At 45.0% G+C, this 22,896-nt stretch overlaps 1 protein-coding gene across 2 annotated transcripts in view; it reads left to right on the top strand.

Annotated features, from left to right (window-relative positions):
- Positions 1 to 22,896, top strand: part of LOC115408549 (protein bicaudal D homolog 2-like) — a 40,127-nt gene that overhangs the window by 1,984 nt on the left and 15,247 nt on the right. For both annotated transcript variants that reach the window (XM_030119372.1, XM_030119371.1), the window contains exons 2-3: positions 14,033 to 14,245; positions 22,573 to 22,725. In XM_030119372.1, the coding sequence (XP_029975232.1) occupies positions 14,033 to 14,245; positions 22,573 to 22,725 (366 nt within the window). The remainder of the gene's footprint in view (positions 1 to 14,032; positions 14,246 to 22,572; positions 22,726 to 22,896) is intronic.

Raw genomic sequence — 22,896 nt, 5'->3', positions numbered from 1 at the left:
AGAGAAAGGAGTCTGTATGAGTCATCCGAGGTGGTTTGTTTCTCATAACGGTGTCCAAATACCCATCTGTGTGGGCAATAAACTCCACTGTTTGCTGAAAGCTGTGGCAGCGGTCTTTTCTTTTGCCGAAGGTCTGAGTTCCGTCGGCTGTAGCTCACTGAACTGATGTCGACATCTGATGGACCATAACCGGGTTCCTTCATCCCGTCACCCATCCCCCCCCAGCTTCATGTCTGTATGTTGGCCAGAAGTGATGTTATCTCAAGAGAAATACAAACACATTCTTCTGACATCCCTCTCCATTTCCTCTCTTATTGTCCGTCGTAGAGCATTAGGTAGTGTGGAGAAATCCTGAGATAAGCTACTGTCACAAAAGGGGCTAAAATTAAAGCTTATGCCAGTACACATAATCCAGATTTATATTTCTAGATACTGTCATCATGAAAAGACAAATGCCAAGTCAATCAGCCTTAGCCTCTTTATTCTTGCTGTCATATGGGAAGACATTTCCGTAGATGAAGCCGACCAGCTCTTGACAGCTGCCACAAAAGCGCAAAAGAGGGTTATCTTTGGTCAGATATGCTGCGTTTTCAAGCTACTATTTACACTTGTGGTGGCAATGTTTGGACATTCCTTTTTTCAAGGACTCAGACCCAGGGTGAACTGTGTGTGGGAAATTTACATAGTTGCTAAACACTGAATCCTTTCTACTCCCTCCCCACTTGGCAACAAACCCCAAAAGAATATCATTGCAATTTACGAGTATGCCTGTTAATTTAAATGCATAAATAATACCCTGTTGTCCCTTCCTGGATGTGAAAACCCAATCAGAAATCATCATGACAGTAGGCAAACCTCCCACTGACATTTAGCTGGTCTTCACACCTTCACCAGTGTTTGGAGAGCGTACCGATATTCACACTCAAACGAACCCCGATACTTGCCCCAGGGAGGCGGGAAGATGGAGAAATTCAATGCTTTGCTGTTGCCTGGTAACCACACAGCTCTGCACTTCAGTTTGAACAGCCGCGCAGTTTCCAGAGCAGGTGCTGCTGTCTGAGCATGTTTGTGGGTGACTGCCGAGGACTGAGCTTAGACCTACCTGGAATAGCACACGTACACATGGCAGCTGGCTGGACGTCAGCACGCCCCGGTTTACAGTCTTCAGATAATGCTCTTTTTCATTAAAAAAAAAAAAAAAAGAATTCTAATTGTATTTTGCATGAATCTGATTTGGTCATCCATTTTTCTTTCTTTTTAGTCATTCAATGGTATTTTTCCTCAATTGTAATAATTGCTTGTGAAATGTACCATGGTGTATTCTTTACAATCATAAATATTAAGTCTGCTGGAATATCATTGGTACATTTGGTTACCTTACAACATGCAATATCACGTGTAAATATATGATGTGCTTCAAGTGTGTAAGTTACACATCGCAACAAAAAAAAAACACATGGCTGACATTGACTGCATTGTATCTAGAATGTGATTCTCAATCTGAGTTATTGTTTGACCTTTTTTGTCAGGAAAATTTAAAAATCTCTTAAAGGGAGCTAACAGAAAGAGCCTGAACTATTCTGATGTTGGTCATGCTAGTGGTTTACTCGGCAGTTATTGCAAGAAATGACATTGACTTCTTGTCCAGAATATCCTGACAGAGTTCTGTTTCAACATATAGTTTAGCGTCTCCTTCATCCTCTCCCTTGATATTGTGTACGTTACACAGTTCCGGTTCCACGGAGGGCCAGGTAATGCCATTAGACCACTCTGTCGCTTTGTGAGAAGGTAGGGCGTTGTTCCCTCAGCTGTTGTTGATATACTTATTGTAAGCCACTCACAGTGGAAATCATGCGCCACACCTCCAACTGTTAATGCAGTTCTGAGGATGTACAGGTTCACCAGTACAGTCTGTGCTTGTGTGAAGAACCAGACAGATTTCGTTGTCTGCACTGAGCTTGATGTTTAGCCTTTCGAGCTTTAGAGTGTTATGAGCGTAATGAGATTGAAGACGGCGGCCACGAAGACGTCATCTCCTGTCCACAGACAATTGATCCCTCATAGTCTTGCCCTATTTTTTTTTTTTTCTCCCCCATTTCATTTTTTTTCATGCCGGTCCCTTTATTACACTACAGGCTCTGCAATAATTCTTTACCAAAGGGTGAGGGCTCCTCTGGCCCTTGTTGCACTGCGGCAAGCGTCCAGAACCACACTGAAGTGATCCCGTCACACACGGGCGGCCTTCCTTCCCTCGCTGCTCTCCTACCGGTGTGGCAGCAGCTGTGTGCCGTGCTGTGGAATTCAACCAGACAATCACAACACAAAATATTGTTAAGCTCAGTCAAACCTGGCTTCTCTGTGCTCGGCCCTCTGGCCCTTTGTGCGCTTGAGCCCACAGGGGTTAACTGGTCTTGGAGTGTCACAGATGCAGAGAGAGGGTTAAATGGTGGCGCAACACGGTGTATGACAAAGGAGAGATTGAGAGGGGCGTTCCATTGTGGTCACTTTTGAAAGGCTTGGTCACTTTTGTCTCTTTGTAAATGGCAAAGCACTAAAGGATATATCCCAATGTCCTTAAACAAAGATATTTGGTGTGACTCTGTGTGCGGTGTCAAATGGGTTAGGTGCTGATTGGACATCGGTAGAAAATATGAGGTGAACACAAAACCCATCTGGCCTCCTATGGGAAGAGTCATAAATAAAGTCAATCTCATTTTATTGGATTGCCACTTTGGGTTGTATTTCTTCAACAGCTGTTCATCTCTGACTCCAATAGTTTTTCTGTGTTCTCTCACTTCTTCCTTCCTTACTTTCAACTCACTTCTCGTCCCTGCAACTTCCATCCTACTCAATAGCCTCGAATAAGCAATCATTTACTAAGTTCAAGTTTTTTTTTTTTTAATCTGCAGCCTAGCATATGCTGAGGCTTTCATTGTTTGGTTATTGTGGTCTGTGGATTTATCCATAATTTATTTTGCCGGATGGCAAGATTGCTGTTAAAGGGTAATCTTTTCTAAATGGCACTAAATAAAGTCCCAAATCCCCTACTCTCTGGGCCTAAGAGGATGAATCCCAGCCGCTATGCACAGGGCTTACTGCATTCTGGGAGCCTGCCAGGCCCAGCCACACTCGTTTAGTCGTGTCCACTACCCGGGACAGGTAGGCGCTTTTTTGTCAGGGTACTGGTGCACAGATGCAGCCGGGTGTTCTTGGGAAGCTGTTCTCCGTTGTCTGGTCCATTAGCCTACTGCAGAAAGTGCCAAGCTGAGCAATCTGTCGTCTGAGTGCTGCTGTCTATCCTGGCAATCCCATATAGTCGTAATAAAGATGAGCACATTATCATAAAGTCCACCCACACAATAAAATGGAATAAATTTGAACTGCATATTTTAAGCTGCCAGACTCAGTCATTTCCAGAAGTGTTGCTCTGGGTGTTACAGAAGGTCAACCATAAGGGATTGCAGGTCATTACACTTAGTTTTAAGTAAAACGTCTCTCTCCTAATGCGGAATAATTTTAAAAGCTTTCGTCCTTAACTCTTATAAACAAAATACTATCAGCACACATCCACAGTTCAAGTAGAGGGCAGGTTTACTCTGGATTATTAGTGCGTGGCTGCTAGTGTACTCCAGACCTCAGTGAGTCAACTGTTTCAGCTGCTTGGAATCTTTCTAGCCCTCATGCTATAAGAATGACGTGTTTGTTCTGTGTGTTTGAACGAAAAAAAATCTGCATTTGTGAAGCGGCTGCTATAGAAGGGTCTGATTCCTCAACGGAACCACCTCAAGCTTTTCCAAGTCTATCAGAAGTCGGAACAAGTTCACCAAGAATTTTCTCAAAATTTGTGAAAAGGATGTGTTCAATTGCTGGCATAAAACTTTTTGCGAGGCAGTCAGAAACACACGTAGAGGAGCTGTATGGCAGCCCAGCAGGGTCATGATTCTGAGTGTAATCCAATTACTGAAGACTCGGGCCAGATCAGGCGGCAGTCCGGGCTAAAAGCAGGAGATGAGGTCATAGTAACGACTGTACGCCTCTGACTGTACAGCTTGGTTCACTGGGACAAAGTGCCAGCTTCGTCTTCCGTCTGTTAAACTGAATACTGACTAGAAACAATTGAAAATGTGTCAACAAAGAGCGCAGTGTTTAGATGTGTGACCGAGCTGAATGTCTGTGTACTTTTCCCTCCATGTGCAGTTCTTATTGCACACTGCTATTGAGGCTCTTTTGATCCCATTATTTACACACTTTATTAACTGTTAATCCATATCAATGGTTCTGTTTTGTAACTACAGTTTGTGCCGTGAAACAAACACATAAAAGTCACAGGGGTTATGTAAGTATACCACAGTAATTCTATCTTACTGTTAACACTTTTGGTAACTCGAGATACCATGTTATATAATATCTGTGATTAGATACTGTTATTTTTCTGTTGTAGCGCATTGTTTCTTTCTATGGGGTGTTCATTTGAGACTTTAAACCTCAGTAGATCATTGGTGTTGTATGTAAACATGAATCAGCTTCACATGCATGTGGGTCGAGCCCACGCTCACCACTGGATTTCTCACAAGGACCTTAAAAAGAAACCCATAGATTAGATTCTTTCAGCGGTACCAGTTTCTTCACAGACACATTCTACTCCATTTATATAAAACGGCACCCTCAATTCAAATCTGTTTGAGTTTCCTGTGCTAATGTTGTGCTGTGATAATAAATCATGGTTCTGGAATCGCTCTGAGTCCGCACATCGTTCTGCTCCTTCAAATCTTTCTTCTTCCTTCCATTGAATAATCAGCGCTCGCCTCTTCTTCCCCTCGGCCTCTGCATCCTGTTTACGCGCAGCCCTTTTTATAGAAGATGGGAAGCTTATGAGTTATGGTTCTGTGTCAGACCGGATATCTATGAGTGGATCAGAGGAAGTGACCACAAAAGACGCTTCAAGTCTGTACCACCTGTATTTTTCTAAAGAAACAAGGAAGATTTCTTTTTGTATCGAGAAGAATTTGCTTGCCTGTCCTTATCTGTTATCGTCCTCTCTCATTATGCAGAATTTCCTTTCACAGAGTTCTGGACATGATTGGAGCAGCAGAGACAGGAATTAGGATTCTATGGCCTTTAGATTCACCAAGCGTGGGTCTCATTTAAAAAAAAAAAAAAAAGAAGAAGAAGAAGCAGCTTTTTATGTCCCAGATCTCCTTTCATGAGTTCTTTTTGTCAAGTCTTGAACGAATCAAGATTTACTTGGTCATCAGCTGACTTTCCACATGTACTTCAGACATTTAAAAGTCATCTAAACACTTTAAGATTTTCCTTTAGATTTTTGATATTGTAAAACAATTTCCTGTCCTACTCATGCCTATATTTTACATTTTTTATGTTAATGACAATGTGTAATCGCACAGACCGACAGAGAATACATCCAGTGTCCGTGGAACCGTGGAATTTAATGAATAAATACAGCATGCTGTCGACCTGACCATGAGGGATATTAGGAGACAGACAGATATCCGAAGCATCCCTTTACATATCTTAACGCATGCGCACATATCTGAAGGGTTTTTCTCACCCCACCCACATGCTCACACTAAAGGGGAATTTTGTCTGCAGTTTCTTCTCTCCGGTTTGTCCCAAGACGCTCTGTAGTTTGAAGCAGCAGATGAAGAGATCAGGGATGCGATGCAGACAGATAGTCTCCTCTGTTTACGCGTCTACTTTCTGGCACGCCCTCTTTTGGATCCGTTGATTTTCTACAAGTTTCACTCATGTATTCATTAACTGGCGCAGCGCTGCTTCATATTCCACCTGATTTAATCAAACTGGAGTTCACGCTCTGAAAAGCATCTTCTTGTTTTAATAGGCCGTCCATTCAAACGTTACCGGACCCAATTTCAAAGGACTGTCCCTTCGCCCTGGGGGTCCTTTTAACTTTAACTTCAACACCGCAGTGCAATCAGAGAACAGCGGTATGCCTGCATTCATGTCCCACCACACGCCACACTCTCTTCCTGCCACCTTACCCGCCTCACCCTCCCCCTTCCCCAGACTCCTATTGTAAATAGGCTAGTGGGTCTGGGTCCCCCCCTATCGCAGCGTGGCGTATCCAAGTCCCAAACAGCCCACACTTTGAAACCCTCAGGCATATTTGATTGGGGGGGGGGGGGGGGGGGGGGGGGGGGGGATTGGCAGGAGCAAAAGAGTGAAGGGAGGGGCAGATAAGACGACCGAGCTGTAATAGTTGGGCAGGGGGCTGGCTGTACAGCAATAACAACGTTAGAGACATGAAAGAGGGGAGGGTTTTTTAATTGGATGCGTGCCAGTCTCTCAGGGGTCCTTGAGAATTGGGGATTGCAGACAGAAAAAGGGAGAGAGGTTTGGTGGGAGGGGCGCTGGGCTGTGCAGGGGTTTCCTGTGGGAACCAGTTTGCCGTCTTTAAGGTGGGAGAAGAATAGGGGGTTCCTCTATCAGCTGGCTTAATGAGTTTAAAGTGCCGGGACTAACCAGTTGTTTATATTTCCTTGTTGCATTGCAACTTGATTAAAATTTATCATACTAGAAAATGCCCTTCCTGGATTTGTTCGGCGCTCACTTGAGGGCATTGTGTTGCGTTTTATCTCATCTGCCTCTTGTTATTTAGTTTGCGTGCCCTGTCGTCAAAGAGAGAATTTGGTTTTGTTGAGTTAAGCAAATTCTGTTTGAACACAAATAAAACAAGCTATTGTGCAAGTGAAGACTATCATTTGTTGTCCGTAAACAGATGCTTCATTGTACGTAGTCTGCAGTGCTTCATTTTCATGTAGATACAATCATGGCGTGCACAGTGGTGGTGATTCCCCTGGAAGCCACTTTATTCTGGGTTTGTGTGGATAAGGCTTGACTTTCTGACCCAAGATTAGGCCTCTCTGGTGAAGATACCGTGTACACACGCAGATCTTAATTACTACAAACAGAGCAGGGAGGTCATTATTCTTCGTCTGGCCAGCAGTGACGGCAAAAGCCCCTCAGGAGACCATCCTTTCTGGCTTCGGGTATGGGCGACTGGAACAATAGCAAAGGGTAGTTAAGGACAGCATGGTGAGATATAGTGAGGCAGCTGAGCTTTGGTGCAGACTGCGGTGGTGATTGTGAGGATTTTTAGATTGAAAACAACCTTCCAAACATGGCAGACCAGGTTTTCCGTGCTCCCTCCCCCATTCTGTCACTACGTCTGTTTCTGATTGATTGGACGTGTCTCAGCATTATGGATGGGTCTGGAATGTTGAGGCGAAATACATTAGGGTCTCATATATACCATTAATCTAAGAAATGGTTATAATTAAAGGTAAAGCCTTCTGTGCTAGCACACACACACACAAAAAAAAACAACAACACAAACAGATGTAATCTCCCCTGCCCCCTTCCTCCTGAAAAACTGACCTTGGACATTGGAAGAAAATACAGTCACATGTTAGTGGGCGTGTGCATGTGTCTGCCTTGACAAATGTATACATGTCTGTGTGGCCCCACTTGCGGGTCCAGCTGCTCTCCTTGTTTGCAATTTATTCCAATGACAATAACAGGCTGTTCAGCTGTGGAAATCACGTGTGACGCTTCCACAGGAAGCCCTGTCTTTCAGGAGGCAGTTTGAGATCCACATTTTTACTGTCCCGTTCACTGAGGTGTAGATTTTGTCAGGTAACTAACAAAGAAGAAAAAAAAAAAAAGCAAAAATACCAACCACAGACCAGCCGTTCTTTACTCACGCAATTGTTTATTAGAAGAGGCATGGCACACTGTGAGGACTGATGCCAGAGAAGGAGGGAGAACAGCGCGCCGTGTGAGTGCGAGCTCTGAAACGGCCATCTGTGTCAGCGGCACCCCTCGCTTTGCCTTTACTGGCCGCCTCTCGCTCTGTCACTGTAATTGGCATTGTAACCATAACAACAGGCCCTTTCCCTGGGGTGCGAGCGCGTGGACCTGGGAGATCTCTTCCAGGCACAGTGTCTGGCGGAAAGGGGAGCCGGCAGGCGCTGATAAGGCCGTCTTTGCATTGTAAATGATGGAGGATGTGAATGCTCAAAGCTCGTGCTGTTATGGAAAATTGCAGTGATGTGAACGCGGCGATAAGGAGTCCGTATTCTAGCTCAGATGCCAGGATGGGCCGCTGTGTCTCAATAACGGCCCATTGAGTCCCGACTCTCCCTTGAGACGCTGGCTTTTTCCTCCATTCTGTTGCAGATTTAGCAGCTAAACAAAAGACGCAGCAAACAGATCATGAGGAGCAGATGCTTCCTGGTCATTAACCCACTGCGAAGATTGAATACAGACGAAACGACAAAATTATAGACACAAAGCTCAGAGAACAGCTATGAAGGGTAACTGAAGACAAGATCAACCTTCCTCAGGAAATTCATGCCTCCGGCAAATTTATTTTCCATGTAAACGTTGATAGTGGAGCGTGGTTTATTTTTCAGACTGAGCCTGTATTTCACTCGTGAGTTGCGTTGCAATGTTATTTTCTCAGTTCAATCTGTATTTATTTTCATGTGCTCATGTTATTTTTGTTTGAGACTGAAGCCAAATAAACTGCTCAGAGACAGGATCTTCAGCTCGCTGGTTGGGCCTTAATGACTGTTTTTGCCATGTAATAACAAAGGAGCCAGTCTGTGAACGCCATTAGCATCAAACCATCAGGCGGACACAGACACTGTAATGGCAGTGGAGCGCTCCCTGTCATCCTTTCTGCAGGTGTTTCCCCTCATAAAGAACCTTCATCTGCCGACACGCCCGGTCTTTAAGGCGCACGGCGGCCATAGATTCACGGCACGTCTGATCTGACCAAGGACCGGCTTCACACAGAATCTCTAATGCCAGCGCTAGATTTGTGTCCGATGGAAAAAAAACAGAATAAAACATGAAATGCAGTTTTCCCCAGCGAGATGAAAATCCCAACCAGCACTCCATCACACCGTGTTAGCAGGCTGAATATATGTTCTGGTCGTGTCTTCACTGAGCTCCCGCTGCCCAATTATGGCAGTCTAATCATTTCTGAGGATGAGTTTTTTCAGCCAACCATGTAAAAGGCCTCATGAGTCTGATTAGTACATTGCTTGTACGCAGAGGCCTGTTTTTGTGTGAGCGTGTATGTGTGTATTCATGTACGTGTGTGCTTTAGCTCCACATCTCTACACTTTCCCAACGGCTCCATTCCCCTCTGGCATTTTCTCTTGCAGTCGTTTCATGCAGCACAATAGGTTCACAATGTGCATTGTGCTTTGAGGTTGTTTTAGGGTGGAGGGCACACACTATACCCATGCACCAAGCTTCCTTCAGGCAGAATATTTTTAAATACATGTACGTGTAATAAACACACACACACTCACACACTGTGCTTCCCTGACCTCTGCGGTCTTATATTCTCTGCCGAGCATTTCTTGCCACCGGCAGGCAGCGTTGCTGGATTCTCCTCTGAGGCTTTGAAGCTTCGCCTCTTCCTCCATGCAGGCCCAAACATGGCTGAAATACCAGGTGCTGCAGTGTGGCTGACTGCAGGGCGCACTAGTAAAATTGGAAAAGGGGTGTGTGTATGCGTGTGCAGCCTGTGAAATTGCCCAGCCAGTGGATGTGTGTGTGTGTGTATGTATAATTGCCCAACAGCTCTTGGCTCTGCAGTGAATCTATGTGGCTCTGTGCCAGTCAAGAGCTACATTTCTGCATCCCTCATTTTTATTCCTGTCAACCTCTGTTATTCCATCTGTTTTTTCCTCCAGTTTTGCACATTTAACTCTTTAATGTTTTTGACAATCTCTAAAATAGCTTTTTTTCATCTTATGAACAGTTTTTCCTGAGAGTTTAACACAACAACCAGGAGATGAAATCTCATTTTCAAGAAAACAGGAAAGATTTAGTCAGAAAAATCCATTCCTTAACGGATTTTTCAGCGGATGACAGTGAACAAGCCTCTTTGTTTCTGTTTCATTCCCACTAGAAGGCGAAGCCTTGAGTAAATGCTTTGCTACTCTGTTACTCATTATGAGAGCTGTTGTTGAAATAAACCACACTCTGACACGTGACATGGTTTGTATTCCTGACTGAACTGTGTTTCACAGCCTTGTGAAGCAGAAATAAACACGAGGAGTTATCATTGTCCAAGATCTCCAGATGCATGAAATATAATGTTCAGAGGCTGGGCAGGGGAAAGTAGTGGGTCAGCTTGCCGTGCACGCTGCAGAAAGCTACTGACTTTCCAGACGTGCTTTGACCTGAAGAAATCTACATTATGAGCGGCTGATAGCGAGCCGCTAAATTTAGAGCCTCCACGCACCTCGGAGCGGTTTTTCTTTTCAAAGTTGCCGGCCGCGCAGTGGCCTGTGAATGAAGACCTCGTCTGTTTATCATCGCAAACAGCGGCCGCACGTGAGCCGAGATTCACGAGGCTGGAGATTCCATTCAGTGCGCTTTCCCCTCTCTTCCTGCTCCACCTCTCCTCCTCTGCAGTCGCCTACAGTGACAGCATAAAACTGAGCAGCCCTCAGTGTTGCTGAAACACTGCTGTGGCATTCAGGGTCAACTCTGGCCCCGTGGATGAGTAACTAAAACAGATCCAAATGACAAAACGTTACATTGTGCTGCTCTGCTCAGACAGTCATTGCCCAAGAATGCTGCTGAAGAAAATCTGGGCTCGGCTTCAGCCCACTCTAATCCACAAGTCTCACCAGATACATCTTCATATCAAACTTCTGCATCTTAACAGTATGTCGTCTGCCTGTGCTCTGTGGAGACTTGCCTTATCCGGCATCATCCAGTGAACTTCTTATTAAATTTGTAGTTGTTGCTGTTGTTGATCGACCAACAGAAAATGCCATGGCAGAATGTCACGTCTCTCTCTGTGTTTACCCAACATCAGGGTGTAGCTTCATTTTCATTCTGCCGCAACAATTCGGCCTCGCAACTCTCTGTGCTCGTCTTTCTTCATTTTCTTTGTGCAGCCAGCTTTCCCTTCCCGTCAGAGCCAGGCTGTGAGACCACAGGGGGCTAAACAGAAATCCCAACAAAGAGATGATCAGAGCTTGACCACTGATGAAAGTCAGATCGACGACCTGCTTGATCTAATTAGGTTCAGGTCCAGAGGCACGCTTTCTTCAAAGAGACTAAATTGTATTTATCAAGCTACTCCTGGTCTCATAGTGAAGTCCAACCTCGTGTACCTTGTGGATTAACTGTAATTCACTCATTTTTACCCCTTTTCCAGAGGATCTCCAGCTACTGAAGCCTCTTGCCATTCTCACCTCCTGCTATAGAAAGTGTGTTCTCAACCGATGGAAAACAGAAAATAGAATTTTAAATCCGTGCCCCGGCTCCACTGGGCCTCTGAGATCAGAGGTATTGATCTGTTTATTCCTGTCAGATACTCAGAGCCCATCTCCCCAGTGCTCTTGACTCACTGGATCGGAGAATCCTGAGCTGGGAAGATCACTGTGAACTCTGTGACCTATATTCTCCCTGCTTGAACTTCCTGAAAATTGTAAAGTGTTGCACATAAATACATAGCTGTAGTCTCTTTAAAAAAATTGGTTTCGCTTCCCTCAGTTCTCCTGAGCAGCGGTGACAAAATGTGATTAACCTTTGAGTTCTTGTCTCGCAACTTGCTGTTGGACTTTGCTTTAGGAGGCTGTGTAATCATTAGAACGTTCTCTAATCTGAATATGTACAATCAAGGGTTAAACACAACCACACAGGCAGCCTCTGTTGAATTGCAGCATGTGTTATTGACAAATATGCTTTCAAAGAAATATTTGTTTCTCTTAAAGAAAACCATATTGATGAATATTACAACTGTGATTTGAAAAAGGCTCACAATTCCAGAGAAACCAGTGCTTTTATAATTTGAGGACCAAAAAAACAAGCTATGATCAGAGGTAACATATTCAAAAACACATATGGGCTTATATTTAATGCACTCATCTGAAGTATTAGAGATCAAATATTAGATCCTATAGAGAAATATAAGTCAGTCATATTCTTGACTTCTTTTTATGTACCTTAATATAATTGGCTAAAACCATCTGTGAGACAATCCAGTCCAGGCACTGTGCTAATGACTAAAGACCTGGCTTTGATTAGCTTTACAAGAGATTAATAATCCACGATCACATGTCTTATGCATAAAAAAAACCACAACATATGGCAAGCTAAAGATGAATTATGAATTGGGTGGGCAGCTCAATGCGAGATTATAGGCTTGGTCGCGTGCGTCCCCAATTTACCCTCCCTAAAAGTAGCCTAAACCCCTCGCTTGGGGAGCCCAGATTAAAGACCTCGGGTCGGTGGATTTTGACTCTGCGTATCTGAAGGGACAAGAGACATTGATCTGAATGGAGTGTCTACAATACAGACAATGCATCAAGATTACAATGATGGGATTCCCTTCATTTCTGATTGGGTTAATCCTCTCTCTCTCATAACGACTTTATAATCAAGTACAGCCTCCTGCTGATGAATGGGGAGATTTTTGGAAGGTATGATGAGTAATGTTAAACTGACACTGTTAGAAATGTAAGTATTTGTGTTTTGTTAATGAGATATGCACTAACGTGTACTTATTGATGACTGCAAGTTTGCGTTTTTTTTCATTCCTTTTCTCCCATCAAAGGGCTTAATGAGCAACATGAAACAGACTTGCAAAGATTTATATTACCTTTCAGAAATTGCTTCTTTTAAATGCTCCTGCAGTTTATAGGCCAGTTGATTATCGTGTTACAGTGCCGGTGTGTCGACTCATTGAGCCGAGCGAGCTTTGCAGAAAAGACGTTTTTATTTATACAGCTTCACATGATGCCAATTTGAAATGCGCTTCCTCAGCATCGGCATCAAAGCTGACTTTTCTTCCATGTGAACTTTTCTCTAACCCATTGAACTAGTTTTGCACATTGGTGCATTTCGCTAAGTCCCACAAGTAGGTCAGTTTGACTAATACAAATTTCCTGATTTTTTTTTTTTCCCCCCCCCCCCTCTCTAAAGGAATTACTGGGATTAATACGCTACACAGTCAAACAGAGAAAATCCTGCAGCAGCCAGTCACGTGCAGAGTAATGGGCTAGCAGGTCAGAGAGAGGAGAGAGTGTGCTGTAGCTGCAAACAAGGTCAGCTCCAGCGCCTCAGGTGATTCCACATTACTGGAAGCTTTGGAGCTGTGGAGCAAGAGGAGAATCAGACTTTCCATCTGATCATCGCTGGCTGGAAAGCGAAGACTGTAATCAGCGGCGTGATTCTTTAGAGAAGGCAGACTGATGTGCCTGATTCTGCTGCAGTGACCGCCTCCGCCTCTTTTGTTCATGCTTTTTGTTGCAGTCTTCTTCGCTTCTTCGCAAATTAATGTCAAAATTAAAGCGCTAATAATAATTATGAAGTATTTTTGTTGTGCTGTCAAGCAGTGTGATCAATCACAACCTTTCGACGAAGAATATCCCTCAACAGAAGGCAGAAGCCTCAGCTTATACGTCCTCCATAGTTATTTAATCTTCATAAAGTTCATCCCTTTCGACCAGCTTGTGAAATCAAATAATATCTGGTGACCTTCCCTTGCTTTGCCATGATCTCCCAAGGTATTAAGAGCATTAGAATCCAGGCTTCTCATGATCGCCCAGAGTCTAGTCCATTTGCTCTACTTTTCCTGTTTGGTTTTTCCATCTGTGGAGTCAGTGCAGCGCACGTGCAGGGGAGGCCCGCATCCCGCGGCTCTTAGAGGAGGGAGGGATGGCGGGGGGGGGGGGATGGGGGGAAGACGGGATGATGCAGCCCAGATGGAGCCTAACTGATTATCTCTAGGGAGTGATGGTTGTGTTTTGGGAGGTTTTTGAGGTTCCAGTCCTGAGCTGAACCTCAGTTCAAGAGATCAGTGTCACTTTAAATGTCTGAACTACTGCTCAACGCGTGTTACTTTCAAACTTTATCAGCATGGAAAAAAAACCCAAAATGAAATCATGTTAAATCAATTAACAGTAAAGATTACTTTCTCGCTAACAGCGCATTTCTTCTTCATTTCCGTCTGCAGGCCTTTGGACAAGCTCATTCCAACCACAGGAAGGTGGCAGCAGATGGGGAGAGTCGTGAAGAGTCTCTAATCCAGGAGTCGGCCTGCAAGGAGGCCTACTACGAGCAGAGGGTCCTTGAGCTTCAAACAGAGCTCCGGCAGTCACGCAACATCCTCACCAACACCCAGTCCGAGAATGAACGCCTTAACTCCATCACCCAAGAGATGAGAGAGGTAAGACGGCGGGACACAGAAGTTAGATCACATTAGTTTTCCATTCCCAGTAGAACTCCTTCCTAGAATAGTGAAATCTTTTAAATGGTGCTTCTGTCTCTTTCAGTGAGACACACTTTGGAGTTAAAACACTGGGTTATGTCTGCTCTGGTTTGCTTGCAGCTATTGACAACAACAGATGTGTTTGATAGTGATCTCCGTCAGAAGCTGCTGGAAATGCAATTTTCACAGTCGAGCTCGTGAGCGTGTTCCTTTTGATTTTTTATTAGCTTCAGCTGATAAGTATTTCGTCAAACATGCACCTAGAGGCTGGAGAACGGGGCAAAGATTTTTCCACTTGCACTAATGTGAACTCCTGCTTATTGTGCTGATATCAAAGCCTGTGTTATATAAAGAGTAATTGCCAAGTTTTGGACTGGTTTGCATCAGACGTGCTAAAACAAGAATAATGGTTCCATTATGGCTGCTAGAACACCTTGTCTTCAGGTAATCCTGGGTGGAGTCGCAATTACTGGAAAAGTTCGGAGGCGATGTTAGAAATATTCTACCGTATAAAAGATCTCATCATTCTGCATCGATATGTAATTACTCATCTAAAATTTGGAATCGCTGTATGAAAATACAGCCTCACCTTAGACGCACCCATTTGTGGTCAGCTGAAGAATGAGGAAACCGTTTCCGTGAACTGCGCACACATGCACATTCCAGCAAGCATCTCTTCATATCATGCTGCAGACCGCTATTGTCTGCGCCCCACTTTGGGCAGTGTGTGACCTCCTCTGTGCCGGCATTTACAGCTAATTGACCCCATTAGAGGAGACAATAGCGCAACACACAGCGTCGCTCGTGTTTTTCCCAAAAGTATGCGAGACGTTTTTGTGATGCAGACGGCGACGAGGAGATGGAATTAATAAGTGAGCAGCGCCGACTGAAGTCACCCAGACTGAGACTGTGTACCGAATTGGTTTGACAGCAAGACAAGGAGACATGAAGCGGCGGAAAGAAGCAAACGGTGTCAGACAGGAAGGCGATGAGAACCTCTCACCTATTGAGAGGTTTCTTTGATGAAAAGGCTCACTCTCCCCTGGCAGCCTCGTCAAGGTCGGAATACTAAAGAAGGGGTTTTGAAGTAGCAACCCGTTTGAAGAGTTTGGCCACGTGAGAATAGAAGAAACAGACTCTTCATGCTGCATTTGCCTCGCTGCGATGACAGTCAGAAGTCGAGGTTATGCAGATGATACTTCACTTATCAGACAGCACAGAGGTACTCGTGCTCTCCAACTGCTTTTTGGTAGCTGAAAGATTGATATAATCGTACCCATTTCATGTAAATCTCCCTCCCCAGAGATTGCCTGTGAATTAGAAGTATGGCCACATGAAGTGCACTTTGCTTTCTGCAGCATGACATTAGGCATCTTTTGTTTTTTCACTGCTCTCCCAGTGTGATGGTTGAACTAATCTCCCCATGTTTGTGCACAGCAGATTTATCCGAGCCTCCTGTTCGATGATAACGTCTCCTCCTGACTGACAGCTGCTGAATACGCTGCTGTTTTCCGTCATTGCTTGAGACAGATGTCAGTAGTGTTTCTTACAGAGATTAGTGAACAACTTAAAAATGGCATGCCCCTCACATCGACTTAAGTTCCGGAAAGCTCCAAATTCCGCTCTAATTAGGTCAGCTGCTGCTCAGCTCTGGGCTGAAGTTGGTATATGCTGAGCTTCATAGATGCCAGATGTGCCGTGCATTCCAAACAGCTTGTGTTGTGCCCTGTGTAGGAGAAAATCTTCCTCTATCAACTTGAACATCATTACTTTTTAAGACAACATTGAGGCTCATAAAACTCCCACCTGAGGTTATTAACACTTTATTCCAGTTGTTTTTAAAGAGTGAACATTTGTGAGGTATTGCAGTTCTAGCGAGTGCTGCACTGGTGGCCTCCACGTCGGCCTTTCTGCAGGCGTCATGTGCAATATCAACATCGCCGTGGGCTTCAGATACCCGTAATTGGTTGAATAAAAGGGTCTGCAGCGCAAATCTCTCCATGTATGGGAGATAATGGGAGCCCTCTAATGGTCTTTGCTGGGTGTGAGGAGTGTGTGTGGCAGGCAAACGGAGGAGGCCTGGGCACTGAGGTTGGCATTGTAGCTACACTGACAGGGCTGAAAGAAGGCTTTGTCTCCTCAGCTTCAAATTAGCCCCAACGCTGGAGCTGGGGGAGAAAGACGAGGGGAAGGAGGAGGAGGAGGAGGGCACGAGAAGGCCATGAGAGTGGCACAAAAGGAGAAAGCCTAAAATCCGTTGGAGAGGGCAAAATGCTTAATGAGAGTAAATTTGAAACCAACGGTGGACTGTCCTGCTCTGCCGGGACAAAGGCTGATCACATTCAGTCAGGAGGTTGAGTGAATGGACTGCAGCTGACAGTTAAACCTTAACCATAGGTTTTTGTGCTTGGCTGCATGTGTGTGTGTGTGTATGTGTGTGTTTTTTTTACTCGTGCAATTCTCACAAAAAGAAACAAAACCAGTCAATGGTAAGCGTCGTAATCCAACGGATCTGGAAGCGTCGCTCTGTGAAAATGGATTTTTACTTTGGCACAGCAGGCCAGCTCACTGACAGCCATTTCAGTTACAGCATTTCGGCTGGGTGGATGCGTCGTGTGTGTGAAAAACCTCCCAGGCACACTCTCATGCCAGAGACTCCCAATGCTAGCCCGAAGTACCGATAAGACATATTTCACTGCGACGGCGCTGTCTATAGGATTAAAACCCCACAAAGAGCCAGTAACATTGTAAGGAGGTGCTCTCTAATGGGCATGACTTCATTAAATTCAATCTCTTGTGTGGAGGGGAATGTGCCTACAGTGATGGCCACCATTATCCTCGCACAATCCCTTTTTGCCTGCTTCTCAGGAATTAGCAGATATGAGCGCGCTTCAAATGTAACCAGTGTGATTCAGTCTATCTCGACTCGATTCATGTGTATCTCTGTTAGCATTGCTGCACGAGCGCCCATTGTGTTACCATTCTGATTGATGTTTTGTCGTACAGTTTTGTTCTCCCAACGTGAAAGCCATTCAATCATTAAACACCACTGGTTTTCCCCGCTGCTGGAATCGGTCAAACATGAGACCCCTCCCTTTTAATTGAAGTGCTTTTTCAACTTAATGGATTAAACACCTGAAACGGGAACGGCGGCGTGATCTACATCGATGAGATGGAGGCAGATGTTTAAGCTGATTGTGAGGAAGACTGTTAATGCAATTACAACCAGTGAAAAAATCAGAAGTGCAAAGCCGCACGGTTTCAGTTTAGCGCAGCAGATGTGCACGAGAGCGGCTGCACGTGTCGCGGCGGCGCCGCAGCTCTGCCTTTATTACTGAAAGGTCGGAGTTGAGCGTTACAAAGATCAAAGTAAGGCGGCTCTTGGCTCGCTGGTATCATTCTCTGACATGAGGCGAATGTAATAGGATTCTGAGAGGGCTCCGAGGTGTCGGTGTCGGCCGCCTTATTATTTCCTGTGACATGAATGCCACGACAGATCACCTCTCGGCCGGCGGAAAACGAACATGGTTGAAAAAAAGCGGCTAACAGAGAGGGCAGTGCGATACATTAAGCAGGAGAAATAAAATCGGTTCTTATACCAGACACTGCACGATCTACTACAGTCACAAATGACCTACAGCCTACTTTAAACTCCCCAGCTGGCCAGATACGTCACTTTTTAGTATCTATAGCATGAGAGCAAACAGTCTGGAATGAGTACAAAATGAAACTTTAAGCAATGAAAATGGCAAAAAAAATTGTAGCATTTCATTGTATCATCTAATGCATTGTAAAAGGAGGGTGAGTCTCAGGACTCTTGAGGACTTCTTCTCTGAGAAATTGTGGTTATGCCTGTGGGGTTTTTGTTTTTTGTTCTATTATTAATCGTCATTATCCCGATTAGATCAGGTTGTTGTAATTGTTAATAACACCGTGGGCGAGACGGGAGTGTCAGCTCAGTGAGGGAGCGGTTTTCTCTGAGGATCAATAGCTGTTTTTAGAGTCCGTTTGTAATACATCTGGAAGATTTTCATTGATTAGAATTTTGGTATCCGCTTTGAGGAAGCTGTAAAAGCCTCCCAGACTCACTGAACCAAAAGGTTTTTAATGACAATCAATGAGTACCAGTAAATCGAACACACACACACACACTCGCGCTTCATCTAATGGCTGTAAACACATTTCACTATTCTTCCACCCTCCCGTCCAAATGACCTAAAAATCACTCATTCACAGCTAAGTGCGAGCCGGCGTGCTTTCTCCCCGTGGGCTTTCTGACCGCCACACGCCGGGCAGAGCATCACCGACCCCATCAGTGGCGAGGTTCCCTACTCTTTTTAGACTTTTTTTCTTGCCTGGTTGAAGCGTGTGACCTTGACTGCGTTCTCTCTCTCCCCTAATGGAGTCTGGGTAGGCTGAATAGAATGACAGTTGCTTGCAGCAGAGGGGAGGATAAAAGTAGATCAGCTTTCACCCACATCCCCGGCTCTGACAGGAGCAAGACGCCCCCGAGCTTCATTATTCCTCTGCTCTGTCTTAAGTCTCATTTGGGGGTTGAGTTGCACCGCATCTGCAATTCGCTCCACATCTGTCCTGAAGGTATTCCTTGAAAGGGTTTGGCTCGTTGGAGTCGGATTTAACGTGTACTGACGTGACCTCGATCTGATGCAGCAGAGCCTACAGGACGTTAAAAGTTTTTTTTTTTTTTTCTTTCCTTCTAATCAGCTAACAAAGTTAATTTGACCTCTATTTCAGAGCATGAGCTGATCTGCTCACTCCATTATCTGCCAGATAGATATGATAGAAGGGAATCTCCGTATGAGGGAGGAATCGTACTGTGACTGATGCGCGGCCCTGAAGAGCACTCTGACACACTGAGAGGAAGAGCGAGGGGGGAGGAGGAGGAGGAGGAGGCTGCAGAAATGAAAGCAGCGCTGCTGGTGAAATGGCAAAATGGAGGTCACTGGTATTAGACGGAGATGCAGAGAAAGGGGTTAAAAAACAGCACGGAGCTGGCGAGCCTCGCTGTCATGCCATATGGAAGCATCCCTGCACTCTGTAGGGATGATTTTTTTTTTTTTTTTGGAGAAAGCAATCTCGTTCGTGCGTTTTTACCAAAGTTTAAAGGATGGAGAGGGAAATGGAGGTCAGTGTTTGACAGAGGAGCCAGAGAGGGGATAATAGAAATATATTTATATCACGTCTGTCTGTGCTATTATATGAATAATACAGACGGACACCATCTGGGAGTCTGGGCAGCACTTTCCAGGGAACAAACAGCAGTAAGAGGCTGGCAAATATGGATTTCCCAGAAATGCAAGCTGGCTTCTCTGCAGATATTAAGAACACAGCAGAGCCTTTAACAAACCATTAAAACATTCCCTAATCTACACTTGTGTTAAGCCTAAAACTTTACGCGCTGGAGCTTATGGAGTGATGGAGCTATTTCCCCCAGATTTAAAGGTTAGAGGCTCAAACACATTGAGCAATAACTCGGTGAGATTTAAGCAGGCTGAGCTGCACTATTCTGTCAAAAGCAGTTTACTAGTGAGGGAAAAGCTTGACGGTTCAGTGTGTGTGACTTGGTGCAGTACAGATAGGTAGACACTGAGCCACAAAAATGAGTTTTGATTGCAATTTTTTAGGGTTTTAAAAAAAAGCGACACGCTTTGTCAGATATAAATGTATTCACGATGCTTCTTCTTTTTTTTTTAATATGTAACACATCTCATCTTTGCCGTTACAGTAAAACCTTGTGTTTGCTCTGCCACCCACTTGGCGTGGAAGCGACACATTTGTCTGTGTGTGTGTGTGTGTGTGTGTGTGGGCGCGTTGAGGCAGCTGTCCAGACATCACCTGAAGTGACAACAGCTAAAATCACTAACCACGCTGCTTCCTGTGGTCATGGATGACTTCCCACTAACAGGCTGCAGAAAGCCTGAAAAAAAAAAAAAATCACACCTCACTGCTTACACACACACACACACACACACACACACCTTGCACAGACACTCGTTACTGCCATTCATCACAAACACTCCCCAGCGGCCTCTATATGTCCCTTCCACAATTAAATGTTATTTACACTTTGCAGCAGAAGCACACACCTCCAGTGAACCTCAGTGAATCTTGTGTGGGGCAGCGAGGGGGGGAGGGGGGCGTGACCCTGCTCTCTGAGGGGCTCACTGCAGCAGAGGATCTGGAAGCAAGGTCAAAGATCAAAACCACACCATGCATTTTAATCAGAGCAGAGCACAATAGTAATCAGGTTCGCCGGGGTCCTCTATTCATTTCTTCCTGTCTGCAGTGACCGTCCAGCTGAGCCACCTCAACCTGACTAAGACCTTTAAATAACAGCTGCGGCTTTGTTGATTGGAACGAAGTGATTACTTTTCAGATTACGTCCACAATCTTTTATGACTTAATTGTGAAAATTCTGTTTGATACTTCCAATCCGACAAGAAAAATATCTCAATCCATTAGAGGTTTAAATGCCTCCGGCCCTGTTTTATCATCTCCGCTTTGATTCCGATTTCTCTCAGAAGTGATGACCGCTGCTTTAAAGCTCAGCGGTCGCACTCATCTGCATTGTGAGCTTATGCATTATTTAGTAATGCGCGACATCAGGGCCGGCCGCGCAGCAAACGCCCACGCTCATTAGACATGTGCAAAGCCCTGATGAATATTAATACACCTTCAAACGTCAGCCTCAGCCCTGCTCTGCACACAGCGATTAATTATTACGCAGAGCAAACACGGAGCGTGTACTCTGCATCAGTGGGGATTTAGCAACATATTTGTCGCTGCATTTATTTCTCTGTAAGGATGTAAACTTCAATTATAGACAGAGAGAGCAGCAAAACTGATATTTATTTCTATATCAAAGTGTATTATTGTATTGATATTTTTTACTGAAACTGTGTCAATAGTTATACTCATGTGTGATTAAGTCCAGCTGAACTGAGTACAGTCAACTGTATTTGTGGCCTTCTGACCTTGAGAGAACCCTGTCATCGCCAGCTTATTACTTAACCCCATTTTTTATCTACTAGTGTTCACTGACGTGTTCTCAGTCTCAAGGTCAGCCTGATATGAGAAAGTCAGCAAACTAAAGCCAGAGGTCCCTTTTATTTATTTATTTATTTATTTATTTGAATTGCTTAGAGAGTCAGGGTTGCGATGTGGCCACATGGTGACAGCGTGAGAGGAAGGGACCACCTGGCAGCAGATCGGGAGGCTAATTGTCCCTTTGCTGTTAGTTCATCTGTGCTCGTTCTCCAGAGAGAGAGAGAGAGAGAGAGAGACGCAATACATTTAAACATAGCCGCTGACTTGACGCTGCTATATTTGACACACTTCTGTTCAGGTGATAACAGCACCTGCTATTTGTGCATGCAAACTGAAACTTCCCCTTTATGTTGAAGCAGATAGATGACCTGTGAACCTCTGAGGTCAGTTTTGTGAATGTGGAGACAATCCCCAGTTGAGGGATTTTGGCCTGCGTCAGCTAACAAACCTCAGTAGAAATGATGGGAAGCGTGTCGGACGAGCATCTGAGGGCACAGGTGGCTCAGGAAGGCTGATCGGATCCTTGGGGCTTTTGGTTCATTGTAGTGTCTTCAGGTGGGGGAAGGGCCTGTTTTGTACCTCTATAACTTACATATGATATTAGCACTATTCCTGAGCAGCATGTGCTCAAACTGTACTTACACTACACACAGTGTTAATTTTTTTTTTAACAATAAAGCCTAGAAATGCTTCAAATGTCCCACTGATCTCACGCGCTCCATACGATTTAATGAGTTCTATAGTTTCCTCAATCGGGCTGATTAGTCCTCGTCTCGTTCTGTACAGAGAATCAAGCCTAATGAGATCTCTTCTTTAGAAAATTAGACCATTACACAGCTTCCCAGTCATTGAAGGCCTGTCGCCAGTCAAGACATAAGTAGGCTTCAGTGCTTTGGGTACGATCAGAGCTGGCAGGCAGGCACACTTGTGGCCCACTGCCCGCAGAGACACCTGCAGTGCCTCCGCTTCTCACACACACACACACACACACACACACAAACACATGCACACACTTGGCTTTGCCAGATGGAGCCCCTTTCTTATCTAGCTTGACTTATGGTGTTAAAGGGCCAAAGTGACACCAGCAGTTACACTTAACAACAGCCAATCAATTCAGTTGCCGGCTCTTCCTCGCTCGGTCACAGGAGATTGAACCAGCGGTCACTGACGGCTCTTCCCCCCCCGTCTTCCCCTGCCTGCCTCTTTTGGCCTCACAGAACAGCCAGATGGTGGAGCTCCAGAGGAATCAGCTGCGTGACGACATCAAGGAGTACAAGTTCCGGGAGAGCCGTCTGCTGCAGGACTACACCGAGCTGGAGGAGGAGAACATCTCGCTGCAGAAGCAGGTCTTGGTGCTGAAGCAGAGTCAGGTGAGGATGGATAAAAGCCGCAGGTCGGGGAATAAACGTCCCCCTTCTGAAGGGAAGATTCACCACTGACAATAATCCCGATTCCTCTTCTATTAAACCTAATTAAAGCGGTGGCTTCAGGCATCTCATGCTGCTGCATCCATCAGCGCACATCTACAGCACCGATTCGCC

The sequence above is a fragment of the Salarias fasciatus genome, chromosome 20, assembly GCF_902148845.1.
Source record: "Salarias fasciatus chromosome 20, fSalaFa1.1, whole genome shotgun sequence".
In the NCBI taxonomy this organism is placed as follows: Eukaryota; Metazoa; Chordata; class Actinopteri; order Blenniiformes; family Blenniidae; genus Salarias; species Salarias fasciatus.
The sequence above is the reverse complement of the archived record's forward strand: the minus strand, read 5'-3'. Positions and strand labels throughout refer to the sequence as shown.